This window comes from Mustela erminea, chromosome 11, assembly GCF_009829155.1.
Source record: "Mustela erminea isolate mMusErm1 chromosome 11, mMusErm1.Pri, whole genome shotgun sequence".
Lineage (NCBI taxonomy): Eukaryota > Metazoa > Chordata > Mammalia > Carnivora > Mustelidae > Mustela > Mustela erminea.
The window spans coordinates 89,003,105-89,022,128 of NC_045624.1; the positions used below are offsets into that span (position 1 = coordinate 89,003,105).

A 19,024-nucleotide genomic window follows, 5' to 3' on the forward strand; every position below is an offset into this window, starting at 1 on the left:
CGTCTGCAGGTGCATCTGTCCTGTTTTGTTTTGTTTTTGTTTGGGAGGAAGCGGGGAGGGCGTGGGGGCTTGTGCCCACCGGGCTTCTCAGTCTTACAAGTGCGTGCTCACTGCTTACTGCGCAAGGGTGTTTCTGACGCCTTCCCTTAATAGGAGAAAGCCTGTGGCCTCGGCCATGAAGGAGAACAGTGAGTACTTAACCAGCCTGTTTTCTTCTGCGTCCAGTATCTCGTGAGATGGTTCGGTATCACTGAGGCAGAAGCAATTGCTGTGCATGTGTCTGTTGCCTCAATGTGGACCGATTTTATTTCAACTCGTGTCAGTATAAATGTACCTTATGGTTCTCGTCTTCCACCGTTAATCTAGGACATAGGCACAGATCAAAGAGTGAATTAAAAGCTGGGAGAGAGAATCCTCTGGGACAGTTAATTTCATGTCTTTACTAAATATAACTTCATCATATTTGAAGAGAGGGAATACTGACTTTAAAAGTAAGTTCAGGTCAAGATTTGAATAGAAATTTGGATCTAATGAAACTTGTCTTGCTTATCTTTTAATCAAACTCCTTTCGGTATATATCAAATGGTCTGCTCTTCCTTAAGGAAATAAGTACTTATGAATCTCACTAACATTAGTCATTTAAGAAAGTAAATGATATTTTCTGAAACATTAACTTTTGTTTCGATATTTGATTCTTATTTAGAATATATCTTACAATGTGTTGATACTAAATGTTAAAATCAAAACACCTCGTTTGTATTTCAATTTTAATATTTCTACTATTTATTGGAAGTGTTTCCTATTGCATTCTGTCACATTTGTACTCAAATGTTTTGTGAAGAGGAGGTACTTATTCTTAAAGATTTGAGGAAAGAGTGAAATGAGGAAAATGAATTCGTGAATTCTCATCACAGAGATGAAAAAATGAAGGCAAAAAAAAAAAGTTAAATAATTGACTGGGGTCCACCTAGCAGGTCACTAGAATCCAGAAATCCTTGCTTCCAGTCTGTGGTTTCTCCACTGTTGGAGGCAGAGCAGATGGAATGAATTGGTGCAAAGTGAAAAACATCTGAACGTTCCTACTACAAGAGTACTGCCTTGGGAAAAAAAAAAAAAAAAGAGTACTGCCTTGTGTGACTCCCCTAAGATCCTCCCTTAATGTAGCAATGACAGTGGCAACGTGTACCCATTTCGTAATTCAAAAACTTAAATACTTGCAAACGTTCTTACTCTGGAATATCACCCAATCTGATGGTTTTGAATATTATCAATGCAATTACTACCTTTTCTAACTAGAAAGGGAAAAAAAAAAAAAAAAAGACAGGAAGTTGGCTAGGAAGTAAGATACCTGATCCAGACAGTTTGAAAAATCGAAAATGTGCAGCGTGGCTGGGTGAGGTGTCTGGGTCCCAAGGAGAAGTGTAAGACTGAACAAAGACGAAACAAGTCAAAGGCCCATTTTCAAAGTGGAAGGGGGGGTCAACATCTCACACTGCACCTTGTAAATTGGAACTCGACCCTTTAACTGTGTGATTTTAGTCCTCTATCCATTTCAATATGCTTAAGAACAGCTATTACCCTGGAGCCGTTATAACACGTGAGGGACCGTGCGAGATGAGTGCTTTACGTCTCTTTTTAAATTTTCAGATGTAAGTACAAGTAAAAGGAACCCCCATATGCCTATCACCCATGCTGAACAAGGATATCACCTAATTTAATCACCTCTTTCACCCTCTGAGGGATTCCTAATCCCAACTGACAGGTGGTAAACAGGCGCAGAGATCCCTGAACTTGCTCGAGGCCCCCAGATGCCAGGGGCGGGGTCAGGATTCCCGCGCCCGGATTCCAAACACCACCCCTGCCCCCACGTCCCTTCGTCCCTTCATGCGCGCGTCATTACCATTCTTCTCCCTTCTTCTGCCACCTCGTGGGACAAAAGTGCCTTTCCCGTGACAAAGCCTCCTGTGTCCCCGCTCCCAGGTCGCGTAGGGCATGGAGCTGGAGAACTATGAACAACCCGTGGTTCTGAGAGAGGACAACCGCCGCCGGCGCCGGAGGATGAAGCCGCGCAGCTCCGCGGCCAGCCTGTCCTCCATGGAGCTCATCCCCATCGAGTTCGTGCTGCCCACCAGCCAGCGCAACAGCAAGACCCCCGAGACGGCGCTGCTGCACGTGGCCGGCCATGGCAACGTGGAGCAGATGAAGGCCCAGGTGTGGCTGCGCGCGCTGGAGACGAGCGTGGCGGCGGACTTCTACCACCGGCTCGGCCCGGACCACTTCCTCCTGCTCTACCAGAAGAAGGGTCAGTGGTACGAGATCTACGACAAGCACCAGGTGGTGCAGACCCTGGACTGCCTGCGCTACTGGCAGGTGCTGCACCGGAGCCCGGGCCAGATCCACGTGGTGCAGCGGCACGCGCCCTCCGAGGAGACGCTGGCCTTCCAGCGGCAGCTCACCGCCCTCATTGGCTACGACGTCACTGACGTCAGCAACGTGCATGACAACGAGCTCGAGTTCACGCGCCGCCGCCTGGTCACCCCGCGCATGGTCGAGGTGGCGGGCCGCGACCCCAAGCTCTACGCCATGCACCCGTGGGTGACCTCCAAGCCCCTCCCGGAGTACCTGCTGAAGAAGATCACCAACAACTGCATCTTCATCGTCATTCACCGCAGCACTACTAGCCAGACCATCAAGGTCTCGGCCGACGACACCCCAGGCACCATCCTCCAGAGCTTCTTCGCCAAGATGGCCAAGAAGAAGTCTCTGATGGATATCCCCGAGAGCCAAAATGAACAGGACTTTGTGCTGCGCGTGTGCGGCCGCGATGAGTACCTGGTGGGTGAAACGCCCATCAGAAACTTCCAGTGGGTGAGACATTGCCTCAAGAATGGAGAAGAGATTCACCTGGTGCTGGACTCGCCTCCAGACCCAGCCCTGGACGAGGTGAGGAAAGAAGAGTGGCCCCTGGTGGACGACTGCACGGGAGTCACTGGCTACCACGAGCAGCTGACCATCCACGGGAAGGACCACGAGAGTGTGTTCACCGTGTCCCTGTGGGACTGCGACCGGAAGTTCAGGGTCAAAATCAGAGGCATTGATATCCCCGTCCTGCCCCGGAACGCTGACCTCACTGTTTTTGTGGAGGCCAACATCCAGCACGGGCAGCAGGTGCTTTGCCAAAGGAGAACCAGCCCCAAACCCTTCACCGAGGAGGTGCTCTGGAATGTGTGGCTCGAGTTCAGCATCAAAATCAAAGACTTGCCCAGAGGGGCTCTACTAAACCTCCAGATCTACTGCAGCAAAACTCCAGCCCTGTCGGGCAAGGTGGCCGCAGAGAGCCCCAGCTCCGAGTCCAAAGGCAAAGCGCAGCTTCTCTATTACGTGAACCTGCTGCTGATAGACCACCGGTTCCTGCTGCGCCACGGGGAGTACGTGCTCCACATGTGGCAGATCTCCGGGAAGGGAGAAGACCATGGGAGCTTCAATGCCGACAAGCTCACGTCCGCGACCAACCCAGACAAGGAGAACTCCATGTCCATCTCCATTCTTCTGGACAATTACTGCCACCCCATCGCCTTGCCTAAGCATCGGCCCACACCTGACCCTGAAGGGGACCGGGTTCGGGCTGAAATGCCCAACCAGCTTCGCAAGCAACTGGAGGCAATCATCGCCACGGATCCACTGAACCCTCTCACCGCAGAGGACAAAGAACTGCTCTGGCATTTCAGATACGAAAGTCTCAAGCATCCAAAGGCCTATCCTAAGCTGTTTAGCTCCGTAAAATGGGGACAACAAGAGATTGTAGCCAAAACATACCAACTGTTAGCCAGACGGGAGGTCTGGGACCAAAGTGCTTTGGATGTTGGGTTAACAATGCAGCTCCTGGACTGCAACTTCTCGGACGAAAACGTAAGAGCCATCGCAGTTCAGAAACTGGAGAGCTTGGAGGACGATGACGTCTTGCATTACCTGCTACAGCTGGTCCAGGTAGGGCTGCTGCTGTGCTCCCCAGAGCACTTTCCTTCGAGGGTGTATTTGCATGTACACAGTCTCCCCATGCAGTGGTGTCAGAGTCAGTCACAGTAGATCTGATGAAGCCACATCAAAACGCGGCAAACTGTCCCATTTACTTGTGTACTCTCTTGGAGGGGCCGCCAATAAGCATTTTGAAGACCTGAGCAATTTTGCTTTTTAGGAAAACTGGCCCTACAGAAGTCCTTTGTTCTCATTTACTGTATGAGTGACAGATCTGACTTATTGAATGCTCCCTTTTGCCCAGACTGGGAGGCTCCAAGTGATTTGCGTGCTTTTCCTGTATTCTCACATTGAATTCTCCCAACAACTATGATAGAGGTCAGATTAACATTTGCATTGTATGTGTGAGGGCACAGAGGCACGAAGAGTCTAAGGAATGTACTCCAGGTCACATAGTTGGGAAAGAATCAAACCAGAAATCCAACTCCAGGCCCTGCTCTTTGCATGGCCTCCAATACCCTGCAACAATCCCATGGCAGGAGAGTGTGTCCTAGAGAGAAAAGATCAGCCTCTCTGATCGCACCCATCACCGTCCATAGAATAACATCTCCTATCTGGGTGGCACCTTGAAAGCCCCTCTCTTTAAACAGGTCTGGTCCAGGATTTCCACTCCAGTTCTCGCACCTTTCCCTGTAGTCCAGAGAAGCTAAGCGATTTGATTACGGTTTACCTAGGAAGTTGAAAAAAAGGAGGCATGGTTCCAGGCACCACAGCAGTTCCCAGATGGTATTGTGCTGCTTAACAAGGAAGAGGAAGTAAAGGAATCAGAAGAGAATTGTTTATTTAGAGTGCAGAGATGTCCCTACATTAATTCAGTAACATGTACTGAGTGTTTCCCGCATTTTGGATGGTAGATACAGACCCATGATCACAACCGGGTCTGTCTCTGCCTCCCCATAACTTGTGGTGCTGTGGAGAAGATTGACAGCGAATGCATACACATACAAACAGATATTTAATAACAAATTGTGCACATGCTTTGGGGGAAGCCTGCAGAATATTATGAGAAAATCGGCAGGGGTCCTGGAGATACTTAATGTAGCTAGAGGAAACCAGGGACAGTTCTGAATACGTGATGTTTTGACCCAAGATCTTTAAGATTAGCCAGGCCAAGTGTCAGACACTAAACTGTCAAATCATTAACAACCATTAGAAGAAGACCGCTGAGTTTTCTGAGGAGCATTTTGGATATTCTCAACTTTAACTCTGAATCTTCACCTTATCATTAGGCAGATCCTTGAAATATGATATTCAACCTTTGCTTTCATCTATTAAATGTACCTAATCTTTCTCTCAGCCGACTAGTTCAGATCCTGACATAACACAAGTGAAAATTAATGAAATTAAATTCACTGATGAATTATCTTTTATTGTCATTTTCACAAGCAAATTGTGCAGAATTGAAAAATGAATGACATTCTTCTTGGAACTGTTTTAAATGAAAGAGGTCAGTAAGTAACACTACCATTGAATCTGTGGTCGTAAATGTGAAAAAGAGTCGTCATTTGTAAAACTATTTGAGACATTTTCCGATATGGGGGAATGACTCATTCCTGATGAAAATGGTCTCCTGGTTGAGACCAGCATCGTGTTTACAGAAGTGAAACACGAATAAGGTCAAAAAGACTCACGTTCAAGCCAAAAACATGCAACTGATTCTGAAGTCGGTACCATGGCTAAATAACCACATTCTCAGAATTCAGACCCTCATGGCAGCTACAGACAGCTTACTGGCCCACACTTGAGAGGCGCCTTTGACAGCATGGAGATAAGAGAGAGATTATCATGTCAGAATTGATCATTTCCAACCTGGAAAACCAGAGTAAGAACTGGATGTTGTACCAAGAAACCCACAGGCCTGCAAACCTTAAAGCGGAATGGGAATTTCTTTGGTTCCTTGGGAGAAAAAAGATAGACCATTTCTATTTGTAAAGGAAATACTAAGAGTATTGCTAATTTCATTGTAAGCCTCTCTTTATGCATACATGCGATATCCACCCTCTTTTTGCACCCATCTTATTTGCTAGTCTTGCAGCTGTTAAAAAGATGAGCTACTGTAAGTACAGAGAATGATACTGCAAATATGTATACACCCACCATTCTTAATTATTTTTTTCACTTTACTGGTGCTTTTCCTTCCGTCATAGAGCAGTCTGCCACCTGAGTCCATATCTCTGTGATAGCCAAGGGATAGGAAAATGACTAAACCGGAAGGAGCATCTAAAATCAGAGACTTTTCTGCCTTCAGTTCAGGTCATGATCCCAGGGTCCTGGGATCGAGTCCCACATCAGGCTCTCAGCCCAGCAGGGAGCCTGCTCCCTCCTCTCTCTCTGCCTGCCTCTCTGCCTACTTGTGATCTCTGTCTGTCAAATAAATAAATAAAAATAAAATAAAATAAAATCAGAGACTTTTCAGACAAAAAGCTCTGTCTACACTGCTCCATGGCAGAGGGGTAGTGATCACTCTGTGTGGACGGTCCAGGCCTGCTACTTACTTGCAGTAAGGCCCATGAGGCAGCTCAGGGAGATGCCAAACACAAATCTTGAGCAAAAGGGAACCGACAGGATTTTTAGGATTTCCACATCTAATCTTTTTCTCCTTATACGTACTGTTATCTCCACTGTCCATTTCCTTTCCAACAACCTCTTTTACGTATCACTTTTGCCGATTTGCTGTAGCCATCCCTATGTGTCCCCTCTGTCCTTCCAGTAAATCAGGGAAGCCCTTACCAGGAGCTAAAGCCTCACAGCTTCACCTTTGAGGTTATCAAAAGCACGTTAACGATGAGTCGAGAGTTCTGGCTTCTAATCCCAGGCCCTAAGCAAGTGGTTCACTCTGGCCCAAAGTGTCCTTGAAAAGAAAGGGCTGACTACAATGGCTGGTAAGAGTCTTCTCACCCTAGCCCGGAAAGACCCAGGAAGACAGACCATTTTCCCTGCAACCCCTTTATCCTGATTAACCCAAACAGAGTGCAATCGGACAAGTGCCCATGTGTTCTTCCTTCAGGCTGTGAAATTTGAACCTTATCATGACAGCGCCCTGGCCCGATTTCTGCTGAAGCGAGGCTTAAGAGTAAGTCCTTCCACTTTGATCATAGTGGGGCATTTCCAAAGTTAGAGAGAATTGGCTGCGGGAGCCTGAGTCACAATAATTTCATCCTTCTCGTTCCCACCCTCAGAACAAAAGAATCGGTCATTTCTTGTTTTGGTTCTTGAGAAGCGAGATAGCCCAGTCCCGGCACTATCAGCAGAGGTTCGCCGTGATCCTGGAAGCCTACCTGAGGGGCTGCGGCACGGCCATGCTCCACGACTTCACCCAACAAGTTCACGTGATCGAGACGCTGCAGAAGGTCACCATTGATATTAAGTCACTCTCTGCTGAGAAGTATGATGTCAGTTCCCAAGGTACAGTGGCTGTGTTTTCGTGGTTCCCTTTCCAAAGGCCTTCATCTCCAAGTGCCCTCATCCTTGTGATTCTTCTCCTTGAGGAAGGCAAGTCGCACCTTCTGAAAGGGAGCCAAAGACAGGTTTTTTTAATCCCCTTTCTCCATGGAGTAAGCAAATTTAAAGCTCTCTTTTTACAAGATCATATTTTTTTGAACTATACACATATACATGCTAATGATGAATTTTTGAAAATAGACATTAAACTCCATGAAAAATTAAAAAAGCATTATGCCAATGTAAGATGTATTAAGAAAAATTGTTTACACCCATCCAAAGATTAGTTACTTGCAAATACTTACCTATTTCCTCCCTTTAAATATGTGCATAATTTTCAAATTTTCAGTCATTTAAAGAAATTATTAAGAAACTAATTTAAAATGTGTGTGTGTATATATATATATATATACACACAAATACATTTATTTATTTATTTATTTATGTCAGTGGATTTATACATCTCCTCTCTGAAGTCATTTCCAAAATGATCTTCTTATCCCTAAGAAATCCTGCCTGCCTCTAGGAAAATTAATCACTCTTTCTCTGTATTCCCATAGCTTTGGGTTGTTACTGTATTAAACTAGAGTCATTAACATGTCTTTCTGGTCTGGTAAATTTCATGAGCCTTGAAACAAGAGGCTATGTCTTACTCATTTGTGTATACCTAGACCCAGCACTATGGCCCCAGGTGGACACACTCTAACATACTCAGCCAGTATTTTAAACTTAATATTCCAAATTTCCACTTTTTCCCTTTGATTCTTTTCCAATACACCAGTAGTACTCTCCCCTAAAACATAATAATGGTAATAATCATCTTTTTGCATTGCAAATAAGAAAGGGAAACACTTGTTCTGGCCTCCAGTATGGTATCCAGGAAGTCATTTTAACCTACAGATTTTGACTTAGACTTTAGAATTCTGAAGAACTCTTGAATTTTGAGGCTATCACGTTGTCTCCACATAACCTAGCTTCCTCTTTTGAAAAGAATCTACAGAACCCTAACCGAATGGCATTTCAAACAGTCTTCAAATGTCTGTTCCCCAAACCACATGGCAGTTGAGAGTTTCACATTGGAACGAAAACTGCAGTATTCATTCCTTAGCATTACCCTCAAGGTATCCTCCCTTACCTGACTGGCTTGGGATCCCACAGAGGCACTCCCACGCTTCTATCCTCTGCTGTATCACGCGTCACGGTCACATTGCTCACAATAAGCCTGATTTAGGGGTGCCTGGGTGGCTCAGTGGGTTAAGCCTCTGCCTTCGGCTCAGGTCATGATCCTGGCATCCTGGGATCAAGCCCCCCAGGGAGCCTGCTTCCCGTCCTCTCTCTCTGCTTGCCTCTCTGCCTACTTGTGATCTCTGTCTGCCAAATAAATAAATACAATCTTTTAAATAATAATAATCCTGATTTAACCCACCACCTCTTATGGTTAGTTCCTCAAAGACAGAAACCCAATGCCCTGGGTTCCGGCTCCACACCAGACCAAATGGATAGAATGTTATGAAGAGATGTGGCCTCAGGAAATGTTCTAGATAAAACCGGTGACTCCCTGAACTTACGTAACTTTTGTGTGCTTTTGGCAATTACAGTTATTTCACAACTTAAGCAAAAGCTTGAAAACCTGCAGAATGCGAATCTCCCCAAAAGCTTTAGAGTGCCGTATGATCCTGGACTGAAGGCGGGAGCCTTAGTGGTAGGTATCACCTTGATGTCCCCAAGTGTCTTTGTGTCTTGAAGCTGTCTGTGCACGCTTTACAGGGCCCAGTGGGTCAGAGCTAACATGTATGTAGAGACAGAGAAGCTGGAAAGTCCCCAACAGGGTTCTTGTCAAGGTGTTCTCTACGTACTAGCTGCTCGAAACCTCCACACCAGGCGTTTCCCAACCACTTGGTTTTAAATCAGCTCTCTTAAGGAATCATACACGTACAATAAAACTCACTCATCCAAAGTGTATGTTGCAATGAGTTTTGACAAATCATATAACCACCACCACGATCAGGATAGAGAACTTTTCCAAAGAGATGTCGAAGGAAGGGTCCTTTCATGTGCCTTTTGCAATTAGACCTTCCCTCCTGCCATCCCCCATCCTAGACAACAAATCTGCCCCTGCCACATTGTTTTACTTTTCCTAGAACTTCATGAGGTGGAATCATACACTGTGTGGTGTTTGTTTCTGGATACTTTTCCTTCGCATAGTGCTTTTGAGATCCATCCACGTCACTGTGTGTGTCAACATTCTCTTCCTGTTTTTATGACTGAGTGGTATTCCCCTGTCCAGATATACTGTGACTTGTTTTCCATTCACCTCTTGAGGAAGTATTTAACAGCAAGGCAGTGGAGTCATGGTACATGTGTGTTTCATTTTATAAGACACTGCCACACTGGTTTTCCAAAGTGGCTGTACCATTTTATTTTCCCACCAGCATTGTGAGTTCCAATTGTCCCTCATCCTTGCCAACACTTACTATCACCAATTTTTAATTTTAGCCATTCCAATGGTGAACTGGTATCACCCTGTTGCTTTTATTTGCATTTCTCTAATGATGTGGAGTATCTTCTTGTGTGCTTATTTTTTTCCCCAAGTTTTTTTTGTTTGTTTGTCTTTTATTAACATATAATGTATTATTAGCCCCAGGGATACAGGTCTGTGAATCACCAGGTTTACACCCTTCACAGCACTCACCATAGCACATACCCTCCCCAATGTCCATATGCTTATTTATTTTTTTGAGAAGTTTCTGTTCCCACCTTTTTTGTTTTTTTTAAATGTGGGTTGCCTTCTTATTTTTGAGTTATTTATATATTCTGGCTACAATTCCTTTTTTCTTTATCAGGTATATATTTTATGAATAACAGTCCATGGCTTGCCTTTTCATTTTCTTAGTAGTGTATTTCAAAGAGAAGAGGGTTTAGTTTCAATTAAGCCTAACTTGTCACTTTTTTATAGTTTTTGTGTGTGTGTGTGTCCTATGAAATATCTGCTTTATCCAGTAATTCTCAACCAGGGGTGACACCCCCCAACAAAAACACATACATGTGGTAATGTCTGGAGCTATTTTTTATGGTCACAACTGGAACAATGCTGCTGGCATCTAGTGGGCAGAGACCAGGGATGCTGTTTACTATCCTACAGTGCACAGAACAGCCTCCCAACAATGAATGATCTAGCCCAAAATGGCAGCAGGGCCAAGCTGAGAAATACTGCCTAATTCAACGTGACAAATCCTTTTTTCCTAGAAGTTTCATGGTTTTCACTCTTATATGTAAGTCTTTGACCCATTTTGAGTTAATTTTTGTGTAGAGTTGGAAGTAAAGATCAGGTGTGGGTTTTTTTAGAATCAAATATCTGACTTTTCTGGCCCCATCCATGGAAAAGACTAACCTATTCCTGTTGAAATACCTTGGCACTTTTGTCAGATATCAACTGATCATATTTCAGAGGGCCTATGTCTAGATTTTCCAATCCACTTCGTTGATCTAAATATCTATCCTTGGGGAGCCTGGGTGGCTCAATGTGTTGAGCTTCCGACTCTTGATTTGGGCTTAGGTCATGATCTCAGGGTCAGGAGATTAAGACCTGCATCAGGCTCTGCACTCATTGAGGAGTTTGGCATTCTGTCTCTCCCTCTCCCTCTGTCCCTCCTCCCACTTGCTCTAAGATAAATAAATAAATAAGTAGATATCCTTATATCAATACCACGTGCTCTGGGTTACATTCAGATGATAAACCACTCCCTATTTGCCTAAGAATCTTACAACAGTGTATTTCCATTACCTTCCTCCCATCCTTTGCACTATTTTGTCATGCCTTTAACTCCCACATATGTTATAAACCCAATAATAATAATAGCTATTGTTATTATTGCTTTAAATAGTTAAGAATAGATTGAGCAGATTTAAGAGATTAAACATTTTTTATATTTACCCACACACTTAACCACATTTGGGACTCTTTATTTCTTTGTATCGGTTCCTGTGTCCCTCTGGTATTGTTTTCTTTCAGCCTTAAATACTTCTTATAATGCAGGTCTTCTGGCTAGAAATTCTTTCAGCTTATGTTTGTCTAGGAAACCTTTTTATCCCACCTTCATTTTTTCGGAAGATGTTTCCCCTAAATATCAAAATCTAGGGTGATTTTTTTCCCTCCCTTTCAGCAGCATTTTCTTCTGGCTTGCATATTTTCTGACAATAATTCTCCTATCATTCTTATCTTTGATTTCTGTACATGTCTTTTTTCCCTAAGATGCTTTTAAGATTTTCTGTTTTAGCACCGTGGTTTCCAGCAATTTGATGATGATGGTTTTCTTTACATTTCTTTACATTTCATCTACTAGTATTTGTTGGGCTTGGATAAATGGCACATGGGAGTACCAGGGCCCTTGGAGGTGGGTATACAGATGGCATCTGCCACTGTTTCTTGGGTACCTCCACAAACTCTGAGGGTTCCTTGGAACACAGTTTGAGAACTCTTGCTTTCAGGTACTATGACTTGCTCTTAGAGTGCATTTCCAGATTTGGTTGGAATCCTTTCTGTGTTTTCACCCAAATCGTTAAGCATCATTTTCCAGCTAGGATGCCGTACTGGTTGTTTGTAGTGGCGCCTTGCAAGAGGATTTGTATCTCCACAACATGTATTCATTATGTGTTGGAAACACATGACCCTTTTCTTACAGATTGAAAAATGTAAAGTGATGGCCTCCAAGAAGAAGCCGCTGTGGCTTGAGTTTAAATGTGCCGACCCCACAGCCTTATCCAGCGAAACGATTGGAATCATCTTTAAACACGGTGATGACCTGCGCCAAGACATGCTGATTTTACAGGTACGCCACCGCTAAGGAAATTTTTGCACAGTTACCTGAAAAAAGAATTCCGTGTTAGAGCTAAAAAATGCCCCCATGACTTCCATTCCCACTCTCCTATTCCATCCACACACGGTGAGCCAGCATTCCGTAACAGAGTTTCCACAGCGGGGAGCATGGCTGCGGACTGTTCGATGCGTGATCAGGGAACAGCCCCGTTCCATCCATCCGTGAGAAGATGCACAGCCAGCCTCCGCATGGGGCCAGATGGGTCTCCCTCCCCATGCCCTTCTTGTGCACACCATATTCCTACCGCGATAACATAAAATACAGACCTCTTCGGCCCCCCTGGCATCCCCTTTATGTATATTTATAGACATAGATGTGCACCCACAGGTGCTCTCCTTAGAGACCCATAGACTCTGATACACATCCACATCTGCAAACCCAAGTGAAGGATTTGACAGGAAAGAGAGAAGAACAGGCAGGTGATGTCAGAACTCATGCAGTTAAACAGCAGGAGTGAATGGATTACTAGAGCAGGAGGCAGATGGTAATCGATGTTGGCCATCTTCCATATTGTCTAACGTTTCTGGATCAACTTTAGGTTTGCAAACCGGTAACGTAATATTCTCCATATTCTAGCTCACCATTGTAGAAGTAACATAAGTTCTAATCTTTAGTGGGTTTTTTTTAAAATAGGCAGACCTCATTGAGCTAAATGTGGCCTGCTTAAAAACTGGTCGTGTTTCGTTCTCTCCGTTTCTGCTCGGACTTATTTCTGATACGGAAGCGATAATACCTTTTGCTCTCTTTTCAAGAATCCTAGGTGTATTGTCTCAGAAGTGTTCAAAAGAAAGAAAGGAAAAGAAATCCTTCAAACCTCTTGGAGGTTTGTTGCATTTCTCATAAATCTGCAGACTCCTTTGAATTATTCGAAGACAAGAACTCGCATCACTGTGCCATTCCTCTCAATTTGCGGGGAGGTTTGCACTTGCCTTTTATGTTTTGTTTTGATGCTGAGGCATGCTGCTTACAAGAGCTCAGGAAGCCTTAGTCTCTCCACCTGCAGAATGGAAATGATAATCATACTCCCGTGAGAGGGTAAATGCAAAGGAAAGACCTAGAACAGCACTCAGTCAATTTGCCGGCATTTTCAGCACTGCTCCTGTTGTCTTGGGTTAGCCCAAGCGTGCCTTATGGATAAAAACTCGTAAGAACAGCAGAGCAGACCATAACCCCAGAATAGCTAAAACGTCATTACCACGTCTCCCCACTCAAAATCCATTCACCCTCTTCCCCAGAGGACATCTCAGGGACTGAACTTAAGAGGCCCCCAAGGAAGGGGAATTTCAAAGCACCCCTTATAAATAAAGTACGGCTGTTATTTATAGAGTGTACGTTAACATACGTATTTCATGTTACCAGATAAGATTGTGGGGCTTTTTAAGGGAGAAGAAAAAGACATTAAGCAAATATAGATTTCTAATGGAGACTTTTTCTGTGTTCACTGTCCAGATTCTACGAATCATGGAATCCATTTGGGAGACTGAATCTTTGGATCTGTGCCTCCTGCCATATGGTTGCATTTCAACTGGGGACAAAATAGGTATGTGGTCACCTCGGGAGATGAATGTACTGCTCAGCTCGCTTCACGGGATCCTAAGCCCTTTTGTGTAGGCATTTAATACCTGAAAAATTACACACATAATACATATAAAAAGGAAGGCAGTGTTCCAAGGCTGATGCATGTGACTCGAGTTAATGTGGATCTGTTGGAAATACACAAGTGTGGGATTCCAGTCCTGTGACTATACATGGCAATGATTTTAGTAAGAACTTATTCCCTCCTCTCTACTTCTCCATGTCTAAACTGTAACTCGTTTCACTGCACATTAAACGTCTCTCTCACAAATAACATTTAAAAATAGATGGAAAGATCTGTCACTTACTTTAGTATCTTAGAATTCACATTATTGAAGTGATTATGTAGTCATCTCTTCGGTGCTTTTATAGACATTTAACATTTTTTTTTGAGCCACACATATTTTTATTCAAGCTTCTGATCTGAGAACTGTATAAAACCACTTCCATTTGACCCTGGGATTAAAAAAAGGAAAAGGCACCATTTGCCAAACTCCTATGCTCAGCACATAAGTGCTTTTTACTTATGACTTTTCAAAACCAGCTTTCCTCTTTTTTCATTCAGGGACACCAAAAGCAGGTCCCACACAACTTCCTCCCTCCTCCTCCTTTACTTCCTGTCCTTCCTAAGAAAACCAAAAGCACAAACCTGGAAAATAGCCCCCTGGTTGAAAAGCCTTCTGCCCCCAACCCCCATCAACAAAGACAGAACCATTCACCCCGGGGTCAGGCACCAGGTCCCAGTTTACATCAGATTCTGTGCCTCCTGTAGGAATGATCGAGATCGTGAAAGATGCCACAACAATTGCCAAAATTCAGCAAAGCACAGTGGGCAACACAGGTGCATTCAAAGATGAGGTCCTGAATCACTGGCTCAAAGAAAAATGCCCCATTGAAGAAAAGGTGAGCTCCTGCTTTTTGCAACGTCAAAGGCTCCTTGCAAGCTGGTCATTTATGTAGCGATAATGGGTTCACATTTTCAAAGCATCTACCAGTGTCACACCTCCTGATGTTGGGCAAAATCCTGTCCTCATGAGGCCAAGAGGGTTTTAAGCACCTTCCCGTGGGACACGGCAGATTGGTGTCAAACGCTCCATTCAGAATGCTGTGAGCATTTGTTTCTCCTTTGATTATCAGGCACGCTTTGCATCAAATTTGGTTCTATGAAATGATGTGTTGGCACTTTTTAGGACAGTCCATTGTTGTTGTTCAGCAGAAACATGTATTCACTGTGTTATCAACCCCTTCCTCCCTGAGAAACGCCACCTATCCTATCAGCGAACTTGTAATTTACACACCCGCCCCCGCCCTCCCATCTAAACGGTGAATTATGGATGCGGCAAATGTCAGTTCCAGCATCTTTCTGAAGGACATATGCTGCGTCCTTCACAAGCTGCGTGCTGGGGCTGCTTGGCTGTCGCTTCAAGTTCTGCTGCGCCAGATTAGCTCTTCTCATTTGCATGGTTAGCAGCCTTTTGGGGAGGAAATATAACTAGCAGCAGTTATTAGGCGGCTGTACACGTGGATCTGTGAACCCGTGCCTACTGGGAGTGGTCACAGGCAAAGCATACGTTCACGGATGAAGGAGGAACCATTATGGGTTCTGTGGAGTTGCTGGCAAGCGGTGCGGAAATGAACCCTTCGATCAACTGTTGCTCCCTGACTCTTCTTTCCTCTCCCCGCTCTCATGAGTCACCGAATCTTCACCTAAATTGTAAGGAGAGCGGTGACCAAGTTGGCAGTTCGTAGAACGTTAATGAAATCAGGGGCAACCCATTTGCTCTCTGAAAACAGTTCCCAGAACTGTCCTTTTCGGAAGTCACCTGTCGTTGGGGTGTGCTGTTCTTTGTGGTTAGAACACAGCTAATGCCCGGATGCCTTTGCATTAGTTTCAGGCAGCCGTGGAGAGATTTGTTTACTCCTGCGCTGGCTACTGTGTGGCTACCTTTGTTCTTGGAATAGGCGACAGGCACAACGACAATATTATGATCACGGAGACAGGTGAGTTTATTTATTATCATTTTTCTATCACTGTAGAATATATATAACAGAATTTAGCATTTTGACCAGTTTTAAGTGTACAGTTAAACGGCATTAAATACATTTACACTGCTGCACAACCATCACCACCCATCGCCAGAACTTTCTCGCCTTCCCCAACGGAAACACTGTCCCCACTGAGCTAGTACTAACTCCCCCTCTCCCCTCCCCTCGGCACAGAGCAGTATTTAAGCAGAGGTCCATGTGAGAGCACACATCTAGAAGTCATTACCGTGCAGGGACATAGACACCGTGATCACTCCCAGACAGAACCCAGGAGTGAATAACAGAAGAAGATGCCAGAAATGTGACTTCAGAAGGAAAAGCCAGAGAGTAGCTAGAAAGCTTGGGTGGGGACATATCCCAGAAGCTGGTGACAGCGGGTGTGATCAGTAGTGCCAGACACAGCAGGGAAGTGACGACAAGAACTCCCAGATGTCCTTCCATCGGAAGCGCTCTGCCTTCCTAACCTACCTCTCGTCACCAGTTCGCTGACTGCCCTGACAGTGGTCAGTACTGGCTACCGTGCCAGGAAAGGGTTCTCTAAGAAATCTGGACCAGTTTAAGAGTGGAGCCTGGAAAAGGCACCAGATGGGGGTAAACTGCTTCCTCTCTGTGGGAAGCAAAAGACATCACGTACTTATGGACCAGACGTGCAATATGGGCTACGTAAATGAGAGAAGCTGGTGGTCATCGTGGTGGTAATAGTGACAGGGGTAGAAATGGACCCAAAGGAGATTCAAAATGGTTTATTTCTGTGGGGCTACTCCAAAGTAAAAGGTGAATGCCCTTCCCCCAAGCAGCACCGACCCGCCTTCTCTCCCGAGTCCCATAAAGGGCATAAGAGGGTCCCGGTTATAACGATGGCAGATTGGCCAGAGAGTGTAGACTTCTGAGACGAGTCAAGGATTTTTTTTTTTTTTAATGGCATTTGGCTGTCATTTAAAGAACACCAGAGGAGGGGCGCCTGGGTGGCTCAGTGGGTTAAGCCGCTGCCTTCGGCTCAGGTCATGATCTCAGGGTCCTGGGATCGAGTCCCGCATCGGGCTCTCTGCTCAGCAGGGAGCCTGCTTCCTTCTCTCTCTCTCTCTCTCTCTGCCTGCCTCTCAGTGTACTTGTAATTTCTCTCTGTCAAATAAATAAATAAAATCTTTAAGAAAAAAAAAAAAAAAAAAAGAACACCAGAGGATATCAAAAACACACTGGGTTCAAAGAGTGCTTTGTGGTTACTACTACGCACACCTGCTAAGCCGAAAAATATCACAAGCCTCTAAAACAGGGTAAAAATAGCTCTCTCACCCAAGATAGCTCATTTTCAAGCAACTTGAAAAAATACTCCAGGAAATAAACAAACCAGAGTGTTGTTACAAGCCATTGTGCCAGTGTAATGATGTCCGACATTTTCTTCTCCGAAGGAAACCTATTTCATATTGACTTTGGACACATTCTTGGGAATTACAAAAGTTTCCTGGGCATTAATAAAGAAAGAGTGCCGTTTGTGCTAACCCCAGACTTCCTGTTTGTGATGGGAACTTCTGGAAAGAAGACAAGCCTACACTTCCAGAAATTTCAGGTAATTGGCCTCCTCCTGCGTGGCCTCCGGGAACACCAACCCGGCCCAGCAGCCCTGCCCCCTCAGCTCCACTAAGGCTTTTCTGCCCACCCTCTCCGGCAGAGGCACCCAGTGCTCCCCGTTTTCTGCGTTCCATCCCCACGGACACGATCCCATTCCTCCGTCACCTCCCACCCCAAACCAAACGGCAGGTGAAAGCATTCCGTAATCCAGGGACAGGCGGATCCAGAACACCGGGATGGCCCCTGTACCAAAGGGGGGCTTGACCGCGGAGCCCCTCCGAATATTTCTTTCTCTATTCAAGCCAGGGCCTAGAAAATCCAAATCTTGCGTGTCCCTTTCAGGACTCTCCAACAATCGGGAGCTTCTCTTGAGGTCTGCGACAGGTGTGTCTTTTTCAGAGTACTGACAGAGGGCATGGTGGCCGCACCCCTGGACTCTTGTCTCATGTGTGTGAAGGACAGTCCCTTCTCTCATTCGAAATCCTGTCAGTGTGTGTGCAGGGGGTGCGCCCAGCTCTGACACGGCCTACTCACTGGTCAGCGGGCTCTGACACGGGTCAGCCCGTCTCCCCAGGGCGTTCACGTCCTCCTTGCTTTTTATATTCCTTCCTGGTCTCCATCCACATTTGACTAGCAAATATTTCAAGCACCCGAGGAGGAACATTTTGGCACTTGCAAACTTAGTAACTGTGAAGGAATAGAAGTGAAAATGACTACGCGACGGGCTGCATGAAATACATGCATGGTACCCCCCAACGAACACGAAACAGACCAGGGAGGTCGAGAGTGTGACTTGACTGGCACCTGTGCTTGGGTCCCCTCTAGAGACCCCACCCCCATCCCTCACCCCCAGCCTTAGGGCCTCTTCAGCACAGCCTGGTTTGCAATTAGCATTTCAGGAACAAACCTTTTTTCCAGAGTCTCTTCTTGAGTACCCTGGGATCCTTGGGAGGTGGCCCAGGCCCCGCAATTCAGCGCAACAGGAACTGGGAGATACGCATTGTTTTGAAAGCTGTCTGTTCTTGTTTGTTCTCCTGGCTGATTTCGATCTGATTACAGGACTTAATTCTACCACAGTTCCAGGAGTGTTGTCAGAGAGATTGAGATCTCTGCGGCCAGATGTCTTAGGATTTTGGGGGTGTGCGTGTGTGTGTGTGTGTGTGTGTGTGTTTCTGTGTGAACTCAACTGGGTTTCAGACTATTTCAAGGGATTTGACACATTTCAGTCCTGTTTTTCTTTAACGTTAAAAACCATGTTTTTTGACAACTTCCTGGAAGAGAAAAATGGTTCCCCAAAAAACCCCAAACCTGGAAGATCTTTACCATTTAAAGAAGAGGGGGACCCCAGAGGAGGGGGCGCACCCAAGGGGCCTCAAGCACAGCCGCAGTCATGCCACTGAGAGTCAGGCACACAGGAGTCCGTCTTCTCTGACAGGCTTTCCTGCTGTCTCTGTGTGTGTTCTCTTTCTCTCGGTCAGTGG

The 19,024-nt window shown here is 45.3% G+C and overlaps 1 protein-coding gene across 5 annotated transcripts in view; it reads left to right on the forward strand.

The window, feature by feature from the left end:
• The first annotated feature begins 1,133 nt into the window (after positions 1–1,133).
• The window catches only part of PIK3CG (phosphatidylinositol-4,5-bisphosphate 3-kinase catalytic subunit gamma), a 29,903-nt gene continuing 12,012 nt past the window's right edge, over positions 1,134–19,024 (forward strand). For 4 of the 5 annotated variants that reach the window (XR_004276694.1, XR_004276695.1, XM_032304086.1 and 1 more), the window contains exons 1-9: positions 1,134–3,987; positions 7,043–7,108; positions 7,215–7,440; positions 9,075–9,178; positions 12,159–12,305; positions 13,803–13,893; positions 14,701–14,831; positions 15,818–15,929; positions 17,384–17,541. Coding sequence is in view for 3 of the 5 variants with exons in the window: in XM_032304086.1 (XP_032159977.1) it covers positions 1,993–3,987; positions 7,043–7,108; positions 7,215–7,440; positions 9,075–9,178; positions 12,159–12,305; positions 13,803–13,893; positions 14,701–14,831; positions 15,818–15,929; positions 17,384–17,541 (3,030 nt within the window). In the remaining 2 variants the exon portion in view is untranslated. The remainder of the gene's footprint in view (positions 3,988–7,042; positions 7,109–7,214; positions 7,441–9,074; positions 9,179–12,158; positions 12,306–13,802; positions 13,894–14,700; positions 14,832–15,817; positions 15,930–17,383; positions 17,542–19,024) is intronic. The other variant, XM_032304087.1, reaches the window with a different exon arrangement.